The sequence below is a fragment of the Epinephelus moara genome, chromosome 3 (genome assembly GCF_006386435.1).
Source record: "Epinephelus moara isolate mb chromosome 3, YSFRI_EMoa_1.0, whole genome shotgun sequence".
Taxonomy (NCBI): Eukaryota; Metazoa; Chordata; class Actinopteri; order Perciformes; family Serranidae; genus Epinephelus; species Epinephelus moara.
Genome location: NC_065508.1, coordinates 22,216,331 through 22,230,744, shown reverse-complemented (window position 1 = coordinate 22,230,744; position 14,414 = coordinate 22,216,331). Strand labels below are relative to the sequence as shown.

General features: G+C 41.7%; 1 protein-coding gene across 1 annotated transcript in view; it reads left to right on the top strand.

The window, feature by feature from the left end:
- The window catches only part of spns2 (SPNS lysolipid transporter 2, sphingosine-1-phosphate), a 97,912-nt gene that overhangs the window by 44,553 nt on the left and 38,945 nt on the right, over nt 1–14,414 (top strand). The window contains exons 4-5 of the mRNA XM_050036649.1: nt 5,861–5,997; nt 12,756–12,907. Of these exons, the coding sequence (XP_049892606.1) occupies nt 5,861–5,997; nt 12,756–12,907 (289 nt within the window). The remainder of the gene's footprint in view (nt 1–5,860; nt 5,998–12,755; nt 12,908–14,414) is intronic.

The window sequence follows — 14,414 nt, the reverse complement described above, 5'->3', positions numbered from 1 at the left end:
GTTTTATAGCTAGTCATCGCTGTGTTTTCAGCAACTTTTTAGCTACCAAATGTGGATGGTTTTTAGCAACTGTGATTGTGTTTCCAGCAAGGATGGTGCGATTAAAAGTGATTGTTTTTTATTGAGAGATTGCTGCATTTCCTGCCAGGATTGTGACATTAAAAGCAATTCTTTCTTCTTCTTTTTTTTACAAATGAAGTGGCTGTTTGTTATATATAAGGCAACAGTTTTTTACTCATACAGTAGTCGTTTCCAGCTGGGATTCTGCCTCAAAAAGCAGCTGTTTTCTTACAGAAAAAGCAGTTGCTTTTTAACTGGGATATCAGTGCATTTCCAGCCAGAACTGTGCCAAGAAAGACGATTGCTTTTTACCAATAAAGCTGTTATTTTTACCCGATAAAGCAGTTTTATTTAATGAGACAGCCCTGCATTTTCAGCTTGGATTGTGCCATGAAAAGCTGTTGTTTTTTACTGATAAAGCTTTTTTTTTTAACAGAGACATTGCTGCGTTTCCAGCCAGAATTGTGCCACCAAAAGCAGATGTTTTAAGACAAACGTGATCCTTTCCTAACCATAACCAAGTGGATTTTGTGCCGAAACCTAACCACACCTTAATCACAGTGTTGTTCAAACAGTTTCAATGTATCTGCCAAATACTAATGTACAAATGTAACATATCTATAGTTTGCAGAAACGTACAATGCCAACATTTATTCTGCCAGTTGGATTGTGCATCCGTAACATTCAATAAACACGATGCCTCTTTAAACTCCTTAAATAAATCATCACCATATATTATGTGATACAGTTTCGTTGACAAGTTTTTTGTGCATTACATACCGGATCCCTCAAAATGAGTTGCACACAGAGGAGGAAATCATTGTTTCCGAGCATGACAGATTTCTTCATTTGGGCCTTTGAGCGTTTGCAGCTTTCACAGAAGACTGACAGGAGAACAGTGGGGTCGTTTTATAGACAGTCTTTGTAGTGACAGGGCATTTCCTGGGAGCAGATGAGCCCACATAAAGGTTGCATGTAATATCAGTGTGCATCCGCTCTCTGTGACAGCATGTGTGCACAATCTGCTAAAATATACAGTTAGATTCATTACATCAAAATGACACTATGAAAGATTCCTTTTGATTTGTGTTGAGTGAAAAGAACCAGGTGTCTCCTTTGTGAATCCATATTTTACTGTATCATTCGTTGCAATAATGGGTTTAATCAACAGTCAGGCAACACTTTTACGATGTGTCCTATTATCATTCTAAACAAATACCTATTTAAAATATATTATTCTCTTGTGGATCTATGAATAAGGTCAAAGCGAATGAGACACCGTCTCTCGATCCAGATCTGCAGAGCACAGCAGGGATGTCAGTGCCGACTCTGATTAGAAAGAATTTGATTAGAGAGAATGCAGCAACGCAAACTGTTTCTGTGGAAGGGTGTACCTGTTTTGTTCGAAATAAACAACCTGACAACATTCCTCTATGATACTTGTCAAGTAAAGAAATTTGTTTGTGACAGCAATTCATCATCTTCTCATTCTGTCTGACATGTGCCCTGTCAGGTCGCACTGTTGACATTACACCTGCGCTTTTAAAACTAAAAATGGTTTTATAGACATTTGTTTTGTTTTTGCCAAGTTCTGCACCAAGGAGATGCAGCAGCGTTATCTCCTTCTGCTTAGTTTTGCTTACTGAAGCTGAACTCACACCAATCATGCAGGATATTAAAGCAATATAAACACACAGCTCCCCTCCCTTGTTCAGAAAGCAGCAAGGTTAAAAACACAGCAAGGTTAATGCTAAATAAGTGCAAGCACACTGTCAGGACCTGACTTCATTCCCATGTGCTGACACTGCAAAGAGGCGATAATGAGTCCTAAGAAAATGGCAACAAATCAGAAAATTACACGAAAAAGGGCACAGGGAGGTATGCTGCTGTGTGGTCCTGCTAATGACTTCAAATAGGCCGGTTAATGATGTGTAGATATGCATTTTTGACAAGCTGATAAAAAGTGAGAGCAGTGAACCCTGGCTTTTAAAACCCACGTGGAAGCAGCTGGTAGTGAGTGATTGTGGACCTCTCCCTCATCTTATCTCCAGTTTGCACTGCAGAACACCCCGCTCTGTGCGTGTGTGTGTGTGTGTGTGTGTGTGTTTACTGTATGTGTGCATGGTTTCCCCAGTAGCGCAGTGGCTGCAGGGTGAGCTGGTAAAGCTCTTCAGAGAGCTGGACCTGCACTGAGCAGTCATCAGTGTCATTTAGCATTACACAACAGACCTGTAGCGCTTAGCCACTATAAATGCTCACGATGGAGGCTGCGGAGAAGGAGAGAGGAGGAGGGATGGAAACAAACACAGGCAACAAGAGGGAGAGAAAGAACAGGAGAGTGGTGAGGCTGAGAGTTAAAGAGGGAGAACTATACTGAGGTGGGAGAGACTATAATGAGCAGATAAAGTCATTCCAGCACCTGTGAAAACCCAAACTGTAATTGATTCATTCATGAATGATCATTTAAATGAGATTTAAATGAGATTTTAGATTACATTTCATTTTCTGAAATGAGATTGTCTTTCTCAAAATGAGAGAGTGGGGCCACGCTGGAGGATACGTGTATTTTACCAGTGTGGTTGTTGCATGAATATGATATTACTTTATAAATTATTAATTACAATATTTTATTTTTTGAAGAAATAAACATAAAATGAATATCTGATTATACAATTAACATTTCAGTATAATATTGATTTACATTTTAAGACTAGGTTTGGGAATTGATAAAAATGTTATGATACCAATGCCATTATGGCACGGTGGTGCAGTGGTTAGTATTGTCGCCTCACAGCAAGAGAGTTACTGGTTCAAATCTGGGGTGGGGGGGTGCGGAGTTAACCCCGTGTCATCATGGGTTAACTACCAGTGGGTACCTGGAGAAAACCCACACTGACACGGGGATAACATGCAAACTCCGCACAGATGGGCTCCCTCCTGGGTATGAACTAGGAACCCTCTTGTTGTGAGGCGACAGTGCTAACCACAACACATCGTGCTGCTGCATCATACACTATTTATTTGTTTGTTTAGCGTCATATGCTATGTGTGCATGTATCTGCTGCTTTTGTAGGTTTTGCTCCTTTTTGTTTCAGTGTAAGATGCTTTTCTTTTTTGTATGTATACAGAAAGATTGCAAAACATTAAAGCAGCAGTATCAAAGACCGCACTGCAAATAGCACTAACAACAAAATGAATTAAAGGTAGAAGTGAAAGAAATAAAGGTTGAGAAGACAAAAATAAAAGAAAACATGAGTGATGTTACCACTGCATAGTCCTAAAAAAGAAATTAGGGCTGAGACAATAAATCGATCAAATAAAATGTGTACTGATGGGTAAATGTGTTCCAGTGCATAACTGACTGAAATACCTGCAGCACAGTAATGTAACATGATTGCTTTTGCACTATTTTTAGGTAACTCATCTGCAAAGTATGATTACAAAAGGACATCTTTTCCTTTTTTATCATGCCATAATATCACATGTTCAAAACTACAGTTATGCCATAATCTGATTATTGTCCCTTATCCGTTTGGTTGGCCACAGCAGCTGTCTTATATAACACCCCCCTCCACTCTTTGCTCTCTCATCTCCTCTCCTCCCTTCCTCTTCTGTATGTTTATGCTGATGATGTGTCAAAACACTCCAGCCTGCCTCCCTCGCTCCCCTTGCTGCTGCTGCTGCTGCTGCTGCTGATGCTGCTGTCAAGAGTAACATCTCTGCCCTTCCCCTCTGCAAAGACGCAAAACTCGGTTGAGAGCATTAAAAATTCAGGTCTGTTTGGGTCGGTCCTCCTCATAAATATTGACTAAAAGCCCTGAGACCGAGGCGTAGCTGTCCAGTCAGCAGTGGGGCAATTAGGAGCACACTTTAAAGCACTTGTGCTCCTTTCACTGGGACACAAGTTTGGTTGTAGAAATTAAGATGGAGGAATTATTTATGGCCACACCACGGTCCTCTGGTGCCAGTGTGAGACATACTGCTATTAATCTCCTTGTATCTGGTCAGCTCAATTGTAATTCCAGCTGTGACATGTTTTTGTTGTTTCTTTTCCTCTGCCATCCTTTTGATTTGTTTGATCCCAACAAACTGACAACATGCTATCTCTATCTTACCCTCTTTTCTCTCACTCTGTCTCTTTTAAGAGCTACTGTATTTGGCCACTTTCCAGACTGGAGCTTTTCCTACAATCCCTGCACTACATTTGTTCAACTCCTCCCCTCTCTTCTCACAAATTAAATCCTTCACGACCCACATCACCTTTCTCCGTGACATTTCCCGGTGCTGTATCATCTGTATTTAATATTCCTTTGCCAGGTTTCTTGTAGTAAGTGTAGGTGAAGTTTAATGGAATCCTAATTGGTTGGAGTTGAATGGAGGTGTCCTCTGGCAGTCCTTCACTGTATCTCTGGCCGACTGGTATCACACAGTCAATCTGGACAGGTCTTGACTTTATAATAAGTGGACCTGAGAGCTGAAATACTTCGCAGTCCAATTGGAACGCTGTAAATAGCTAAATCCAGGCTGTAATACATATGTCCACATCAGTAACAGTCATTTTGATGCCTCCGCGCTGTGGCCGTGGCCAGAGGCATTATGTTTGTGTATTGTCGATCTGTCTGTCCCATCCCCATGAACACAATATATCAAGACCTCTGTGAGGGATTTTTTTCAAATTTAGCACAACCATACACGTGGACTCAACGATGAACTGATAAGATATTGGTGGTCAAAGGTCAAAAGTCTGTGATCTCGACTGTCTCATTGTGATCGCAATATCTCAAGAACACCTAAAGGGAATTTCTTCAAATTTGGCACAAACGTTAGCTTGACTTTATAATGAAGTTATTAGAATTTGGCGGTCAAAGGTCAAAGTCACTGCAACCTTGTGTCTGTCCCATTCTCATGAAAGTGAGATCTCAATAAGGCCTTGAGGGAGTTTCCTCAAACTTGGCACTAATGTCCACTTGGACTCAAGAATTAAATTAAATTTGGTGGTCAAAGGTCACGGTCACTGTGACCTCACCAAACATGATTTTGGCCATAACTCAAGAACTCAGTTATGTCAAAATTTCAATTGGTGGTCGAAGGTCAAAGTCACTATGACCTCATCCATGTCAATTCTCATGAAAGCAATGTCTTAACGCTCTGAGAGAATTTCCTCAAATTTGGCACAAACATCCACTTGAACTCAAAGATGAACTAACTACAACTTAGTGATCAAAGGTCAAGTTCACCTTGCATTCATCTCATTCTCATGAACATGATATCTCAAGAAAACCTCAAGGGAATGTTTTCAATTCTGGACTCAAGAGTGAAGTCATTAGAATTTGGTGGTCAAAGGTCAAGGTCACTGTGACCTTGCAAAACATGTTTGGCCATAACTCAAGAATTCATATGCTAAGTATGACAAACTTTTTACACAAATGTCTGATAGGATGCCATTTTATATCCAACAGGTCCAAGGTCAGCTTCACTTTGACATCATGATATTCGGCAAAAACAGTTTTCTGCCATTATTCAACGTCATATCTCAGGAACAGAAGGGGAAACATTTGGTCAGATACTAAATTGATGACACTAATCTTGGGTGTACATCTTGAAATTGCGCTGATCATATAGATCCTCTGTGGTGCTGGGAGGAAAATGTGTGTGAAGCATCCATGTTTTTACAAACACAGATGTAAATTATAAGTGCAATTTGACTGGTTTGCAGAGGGCATACAACCATGAGTTGGTAATTCCTGTCTGTCACTATATCCAAAGTAACATTTTCTCCTCTCCTTTTTTCCCTCCGCAGTCTTCATCTGCAGCTTCATGGTGGCAGCTCCCATCTTCGGTTACCTGGGCGACCGATTCAACAGAAAGGTCATCCTGAGCTGTGGCATTTTCTTCTGGTCCATTGTTACTCTGCTGAGCTCCTTCATCAGCAAAGAGGTACGACATCGTTCTGACGGAGCAGCACAGCCACTCCAGCGTTACTCTATTAGGCTGCCGTCCCTGTGATGCGGCCCACACTGACGAGCTAATTATTCTGTTATGATGTGGATATGCTTGATGTTAAGGCTGGTGAAATAAAATGACACGCTCGTTAAGTCAGACACCCTCTTTGCCTTTGTAGACATTCTTTATGTCTCCCTCCCTCTCGCTCTCTCACTCACTGGCCACCAGCCAATCAACTAATGAAGGCCCATGCCTCAGACTTGTCTCAATTACAATGCCTTAGAAGATAAGACCTTGTTGTTTCACTGCCCCTTGACAAGTGGATTTAGATTTGATATCTCTAAAAGCCCCTGCACGCTGGGCGGAGTTGGATGCATTAAACAATAACATTATTCCTGGGGGCTGTGATGTGGGAGAGGGGTGTCCCGCTGAGAGGAGCCATCATATTACAGTAAAAGGCTCTGCACATGTGGAGGTGTAGACGGACCCCATTATACAGTCTTGATGGACAGTCGTAATAAAATCTAACAGACTGGCAATTTGAAGTTGCTCGACTTGCAGGGATATGTGGCATTAAAAGCTACATTAGTTAGATTTATGCAGCGTGTGGCATGTCTGCAGAGCAACGTCATGGTGTCCCGCAGAGTCGTCTCTCCAGTGACTACGCCGAAGCTCTTCAGCCCAGAGCTGTGGAAGGGAATGACAGCTCAGAGACGTCTCAGGAGGAGGGCGTCCTTTGACTTAAATCCCCTATAGACTCATCTGCTTGGAGACAAGATGGCAGCCGTTTGCCTAAGCAGGAAATACATTCATGCTGCTTATGGCTAAATTGAAATTAGAGGCCTCTTCCCCTCTGACAGATGCCACAAAGGCCGCTGATTGCCATTGAGGATATGGGGACTCAGCACCTGCAGTCCTTTGCCCCCAACTTTAACTTTACCCTCTAGACATGTTCCAGTCAAATGAGACAAGAGTAGATGGCTCTTATGTAATAGCTCCACAGCGCTGTCGCCATGAGAGATGAAAGACATGACGTGTAATGAAATGTTAATGACCACTTACAACTGAGTCCTATCATTACACATTTAAGACACTCTTTTGAAGGGATTTGCAGCAGATACGGAGTTCAGATCTTATGTAATAGAAATCTGCTGTAAAGTGAAATTGCACGCTTTTTTCTGCATGAGCACAACAGATTATGGTCGTAAAATGATCACTTGTAGGGCATTTGAAATTCGGAGCACATTAGTGGCAGTCTATTTATAATTTCATCCAATGGAAAGCATGACTCATTTCATTCACTTTCATCTCGTGAACATAAAGAGGGTGAGACAAGGATAATGACCACTGAATTACCGTTGTAATACAGCCTGTCTGCGGATTGATGATCCCTTATTCCCATCAGGACAACATATGTTTATTTTCATGACTGTCATTTTTATAGTTGTATCTACCATCAGTGTGAATGTTGAACACACCTTAGATTGTGTCTCTCAACTGTCATGATGTTGGTACAGTCTCCATAAGTTAATAAGTTAATAAGTTGTTGCAAACCATGAATACATTTGCACATTTCATGCGTATCATATCAGCATTTCTGAAGTGATGCAGTGTATGAGCTGACTTTGTCATCAGGAGGTGGAGGGAATGATGGATGATGTGATATGTAGGCCAGACACACGCCAAGCTGCAGACCACTGCTCAAGACCAACGGACAACAAAACCAGTTGTTTTTTAGCGAGTCATTAGCCCTTTTTAAACAGGAATTGTGCAAATGTGCAGGAAAGCCCAATCAGTTTTCTTTCAGCATTGGCAGTATAAAAACAAAATCGGGGAATGCAGCAAAATGCCGCCTGCCTACTTTTGTTCATGCAGAATTTACCTTTTTCGGGGCAATGGGGGGCGTGAGCAAGTAACAAAACGTGTAGCTCAGTATGTGGCGTAAACAGTGACCTGCACCGAGGGAAGCTGCGGCTGGTCAGTCCTTTGGCGATTCTCTCATAAGTCGGCCCGTTCCTCGCCGTCCCCGTTATTTGGCAGTTAATGGCCTCTTCATTTGCGAGGACAAGGAGGGTGCGCAATTCCTTGTCTCCCCAGTTGCTCATCTTCACAGTGTCTGTCAGGTTTGCGTTTCCGTCTTGCTACTAGCTGCTCGCTAATTCCTGCTATCAGCTGTTTCCTGTTTATCCACTGCCAGTGGGTCACACGTGCGGCGTCATCAACAGCTCCTCCCACAAGTCATCAACAGCCCCTCCCGTGGCGAAAGGGCGCCTCGGCCTGTTTAAACCAAAAAGGTTCCACCAATATGTCTACCTACGAGACGGAAAATTGGGCAACTCGGATCAACTCGCCAATCCGGCTCTGTGTGTCTAAACGCTCGCAGCTTGCCGGCAAAACGGCCCAACATTCGCCGAAAATCTAGCAGTGTAAAAGGAGCTATTGATGCTTCTCCAGCAGCTTTTTAGGCTCTAAACGTGGGTGTTTGTAGCGACTTGTCACTGTATTTCCATGCTCCAAATGTGGCTGTTTTCCCAGCGAGGACTGTGGCCCCCAAACTGGGTATTTTAAGCCAAAATATGATTCTTTCTTGACCATAACCAAGTAGTTTTAGTTCCTAAACCTATTTACACCACAGAGTTGTTGAAATGTAAAGTTTCAAGGTAACCACTACATAATACTGTGCAAATGTAACATCGTGGTGGTTTGCAGTGAAGGACAATGCCAATATTTTCCAGGTGATTGGGTTGTGATAGGGGCTTCTCTACCAAATGTAAGTCGTTTTTTTAGTATAAGACATTGATGTCAAAAGAAATACTATTGATATTGATTTAAAATAATGTGAGTCTATAATGAGTCTAGCAGCGGTTACATCCCTCACATCTGACCTGTCAACAAACCATTTCCGCTCCATCTACATGCAAACTGTGAGAAAATGAGTCTGTGTAAGCACTGAAGTAAGAAGTAGGCTGAGGCAAAGTGGCTCTTCCCAGCCTTATTATCATAAGTATGTTCTTCAATGCACTGAAGTGATTATGTCGAGGCTGTAAGGACAGATTATACCTTCTAAAGTCAACGTAGCATAATCAGATGTGTCAAAGCAACACAGTAGCACCGCTGTGTTTATGTACAGCCTCATAGAGCCGGTGGCGTAGTACTTTATTCTTAGCTTTGTTGGAAAATAGTTCAAAAGTGTTGTCTTTTATCTCATCATAGTTTTCAATCTGCTTTTACAACCTCATTTTTGTGGCGCTTTCCTGGCATTGCTGCTTTTTGTTGTTGTCACTGTTCCTGGCGTTTCTGTTCCAAGTTCCAAGTGGAGATGATAGTCTGGTGACCACACAAACAAAAAGGACTGCCATCATGATCCCACTAAACGATGGGCCATTAAAAGAAAATAGACTGACTGTAAATCATTTGGAACAACATGACAAACACAAATATATACGGCAGAGAGAGCTCAGCTGTGATCCATCATGAACAGCAGCTCATATAGCACAAAAGGAAAAGCAAGAAAAAGCAGTTTAAAGGGGACCTGTTGTGCTTTTCCTTATTTTCTGTCAAATACATAATGTTATGTCAGATGGTTGTAGTAGACATTACCAAAGTTTCAGATAATGAGGTACTTGTATGTAAAAGTAATCCCTGTGAGCATAATGCTCTGAATACTCCATTTCCAACATTGTTTTCTACTTTCAAGACAAGTTGACATCAGATCATGACAGATTTCTTTATATTATCATCTGCTCCAGGCACGCTACTGTATGTGTTTACATTACATACACTGCTACATGTAGCTACACGCTAATGTGAAATGCAGTAGGCCAAAAATACCGGGATGTTCTACTGCATTTGGTCGCATTTTGCTGAATGGAAGCCACTATGCTTTTCGGGCTATTCTGACCCACAATCCTCTGCGCAGCTGAAGAGTCGTCACATTGACTGAGCCAAAAACAGATGACAGTTTGACAGCTCATTGACAGCAGTCAGAAGCCGCAATGATGGATGACAGCACGTTCAAGTGACTGATGACCAGCCAAATAATAATAGCCCAATAGGAATATTAATTGTTTAAGTAAACAAAATAATCATAAAGATTACCAACAAAAAAATAAAAATAACAATGACAGAGAAATGCACATTTAATTTTACTGTTGTATGTATATTATGTTAGGATCTACAACATATGTAGTTTTAACTTAAAAGTTAAAACTATAGATATTGTAAAGTAACAACAGACAGACCTCCGTCTCCGGCGAGCTTGAGGAAAGGTGCTTTGTTTTACCTCCTTGGTAACAGATATATGAACAAGAGGGTCAAAGTTCAAAGTGCAGTGTTATGACGAAGTAGTATGTCCTGATTGTGTGCCTATTGCATGCAACCATACGTAATTTATATGGTCATCTGCTCCTTGCACGCTAATGTAAGTGTTTACATTATATAGCTACACTGCTACATGTAGCTACATGCTAACATGGTTGGTTGCAGATGTTGGTACTTTCCCTACGATTTCAGATCATATTCCTGCTGGAACATGTTTGGTTGTGTCTAGAAGCTTTTATTGGTGATTTTTAATGGTAGAAAGTGACGTTACTCCATCTCAGTTATTCCCTGGCTACAATGACGGTACAGAGAGCGCATATCATGGATGTATAAAGAGAACTGGATACAGTGTTTTGGAGCAAGGGCTACATTCATTTCTATGGAAGCTGGTCAGCGGTGTATGAAGCCAAAAAAGCTCAACTTCCACAGTATGAAATCACCCGGATATTCTGCATTGTGGGACCATAGAGCAAGCACACCTACAGCGGCCGAGCAGCTAACTTCCGGTTTAGTATTCTGCTAACTCACATGGGGATACAAATGATTTAATCATGCAGCTATTTTAGACTTGAGAAATGTCATTGGATCGAATGTATCCCAATAGTGAAACGAGTCATTTCGTGTCAGTTGTGGCATTTAAACAATGTTTCCATTGATTTACAGACATCTCTTTCATAATGTAAGTCTATGGGGAAATGCTTGTTGGGCCCTATGGCATCACTTGATGGACTTGGACATTGTTATTCTATGGCTGGCCACTATGTAAAATTTGCTTCAAAATCTGGCGCTGTTCCTGGAGGCTTGGCACAAATGCAGAAGACCGAAAATGCTAACACTGGGCTTTTTTGGGGAGGGAGGCTTAAAAACAGGTGCTAAAACAGAGCATGTCATTAGGTATTCCAGCACAGAACGTATGAGGAAAATAAAACATGTTCTAGTAGAAACCCAAAATACAAGTACGGACCTAAACATGAGCATGAAAGCTCCCCTTTGAGGAAGCTGTAAATAATTTGTGTGAGACAGTTTTGTCATCTTAGACCAAGGCATGTGTGTGTGGTGTGGTCTCCAGAGCATATTTGATGACTGTGTGCATGACCTCATGACACGACGTCCCATCAACCAGCATGAAGCCTGTAGTGTCGGCTGAGAGCTCAGGTCAGCAGGGATCACCGTCTCAGCTCAGCTTCTGCTACCTATAGCACCGCCATTAATTTCATTTTCTCTGCTGACAAACCCTACAGAGTGTAACCCCATCACACACACTCTCACATTGTTAGGACCCACAGTGTGCATGTTTAAGGTGGAAATGGAAAAATATCCCAGATAGTATAAAGAAATGTTAATGTATAAAAAGCTAATTATTCTCATGCATGGGACCACTGAATGGACAGAGCTCAAATTAGTGGCCAACATTTGCAGTGTGCGCCATTTCAGTGTGTGGGGAGAACCAGATTTCTTTGTAGCTTCACAAGCAGACACGGGAGTCCGTATCTAGTGAGTAGTGGTTGCCATGGAAACAGTTAACAATCCAGCTGCCTACACAGGTGCCCCCACCACTCGCGTGCATGCTCCTATTAAAGCCTTTTTAAGTATTCATCTTTTCATTTATCAGTTTATTACATCAGATGGGAGATGATACGCAGTGGTAATTTAATATGGCTAAATTGGATTAAGCACATTAAATATGCTGACGTGACGCTGCTGTTTCACATTTTCATTAAGTAGAATTTGTTTTGGTCGATGGAGATAACCTCACCAACTTTCTGGAGCGAGCGTAACAAAATCTTGATGTTAAAGTCAGTGTGATAGCCTTGAATTGTTCATGAAAAATGACGTTGTGACATGCATAGGTGTAAGTGTAGGTGTGTTTCAGGGGGACGCAAGAGACACATCCTCCTCAATATTTAGAAGATGTGCATTTGTCCCCTGCAATGAAAACACAAAAGTAGCAGAGGACTTTTATTTTGACAGTTAAAGACATTTTCACCATGCATTGATGCAGAAAGTGGCACTGAAAACATTATATTAAACAATGTTTAACCTGTATATTTTCCAAATGTAGTTCAACATATCGTTCAGTTTGTAATGCGTACCAAACTGAAAGCCTCGTACCAAACAGTTCAATATGCAGTATTGTTATATCCCTTCAGCTTATGTTAGAATACACACTTGGTGAATCAGCACTGAATCTGTATCAGCAGTATGTGCTTTGTAAGCCTGATTGTAATGACAGTATCGGCATTTACAGACCTGCTGCTGAGGAAGTCATCTCGGGGCTAAAGGAAAAGTTAGAATGTTTTGTCCTGCAATAAAAAGTTGGTGAGGAAAAAGACTTTTGACCAAGAAAAATAGCCATTGGTTTGACATTGTGCTCTTTTCTCTGGAGCTTAATAACAAAACTCCTGCTTCTTCTTTCTTTTGTCTCTCTCCAGTACTACTGGCTGTTTGTACTCTCCAGGGGACTGGTGGGTATCGGAGAGTCCAGCTACTCTTCCATCTCTCCCACCATCATAGGAGACCTGTTCACTAATAACAGCCGCACCATGATGCTCTCTGTCTTCTACCTGGCCATCCCCCTGGGAAGGTAAGACCCAGACAGATCCTGCAATCTTGAAGCAGACACCAGCAAAACAACAAGATCTATTTTGAGAGATGTTCATGCAGGCATTTTTGAAACTATAGCTCTGTAATGATATTAAATCTGTTGAACTTTTCATCCAATCAAGCTAGTTGTTAAATCCAAAGGGGCAAAGAATTCAGGGGAATTAGTATTGATCATTTAAATTAGCCAGACTCGCTCCTGTCTCTTTCTTTTTTTCCCAGAGACAGTCACACAAAGAGCTCGAGCCCTCTGCAGAAAGAAAAGCTGAACTTACAATTGTGAAGCTTAAAGGCGGGCAGGAGGCTTTTTTTGGGGATGTGGCGTGTGGGGGTGTGAGAGTAGGAGGTATTATTAAGCTTGAATCTCCAGCCTTTTCAGTTCATTCAATCAGAAAAAGGGCCATGGGGAGAAAACAAACAAAGCCAAGTAATAAAAGATGAATGTGCCGTTGGATGCGGCGCAGGAGCCACTTGAGGTTTATCGTTATATACAGTGCTTAACAGCATGTGCCTGAGCTGCCGCATGCTGCGCTGTTTTCCAGCTTCTGCATGCAGAATCACACACAAGGAAATGCTAAGCAAAGAGGGGACGAGCTGCAGTCTGCACGCTGTAAACATTAGAATTAAATGTGTGTATAACATGTCAGTTAAGTTTGACGTTGCAGAGCAAACCACATTGATGAATGGCGTTTTAAGTGTACCAATCATGCACGTTTTAATGGCAGATTGGAGACAGTCTGACAAATAAGGAAAGGAAAGTCTAAACTGCCCTCTGACTGGCTGTGTTATGAGCTGCCAAAATGTTTGGGTCACAGTAAACTGCCCAGCAACACAGACAATAGAAGGTGAAAGAGAGGGCCTCAGTAAAGTGCAGTCAAACATCCTATCCAGTCTCCCACTTGTTTGTCTTTACTGAGGTTGTTGTGACCGTTTCCAGGAAATGACCTCAGGAATTAGACCGGATTCACAGGAAATAGATTCCCCTACTCTCCTATTTTCCCCCCTATAATTTAAACTCAGCTACAGAGACATGTTTCTGTGCGATGCCGGTGTTTGATATGAGCATGTTTTTCATGCTCGAGTTTTATTGTTGGTGTTGAACTTTCCAAACACTCTCTGGGTGGACTCTGATAAGATTAGCTGTTAGTCACTCACTGGAAATATCATATGCTGTCTGAGCCCGTTTATACTGCAGTGTTATTTTTGGAGAACTAATCATGGAAGCACAAACGTAGACTGTTTCCCCCTTTGCTCTGAGTACGTAGAGGTGTGAGTATGTGTGTGTGTGGAAACCCAGTTAAACAAGTTTCGGACCTTTGGCAGCCAATGCTGATAAGCACCCACTGTAAAGTCATCGGCTCCATTTGATCATTATTCTATTGCTGTTCTAATGGAAAACAGAGGCTCCACACATGCAGACAAACAGGTTCTCTGAGAAAACAGGAAGTCTGATTGACAATTACTGATGAAGACTATTGAAGAGGCTTAAA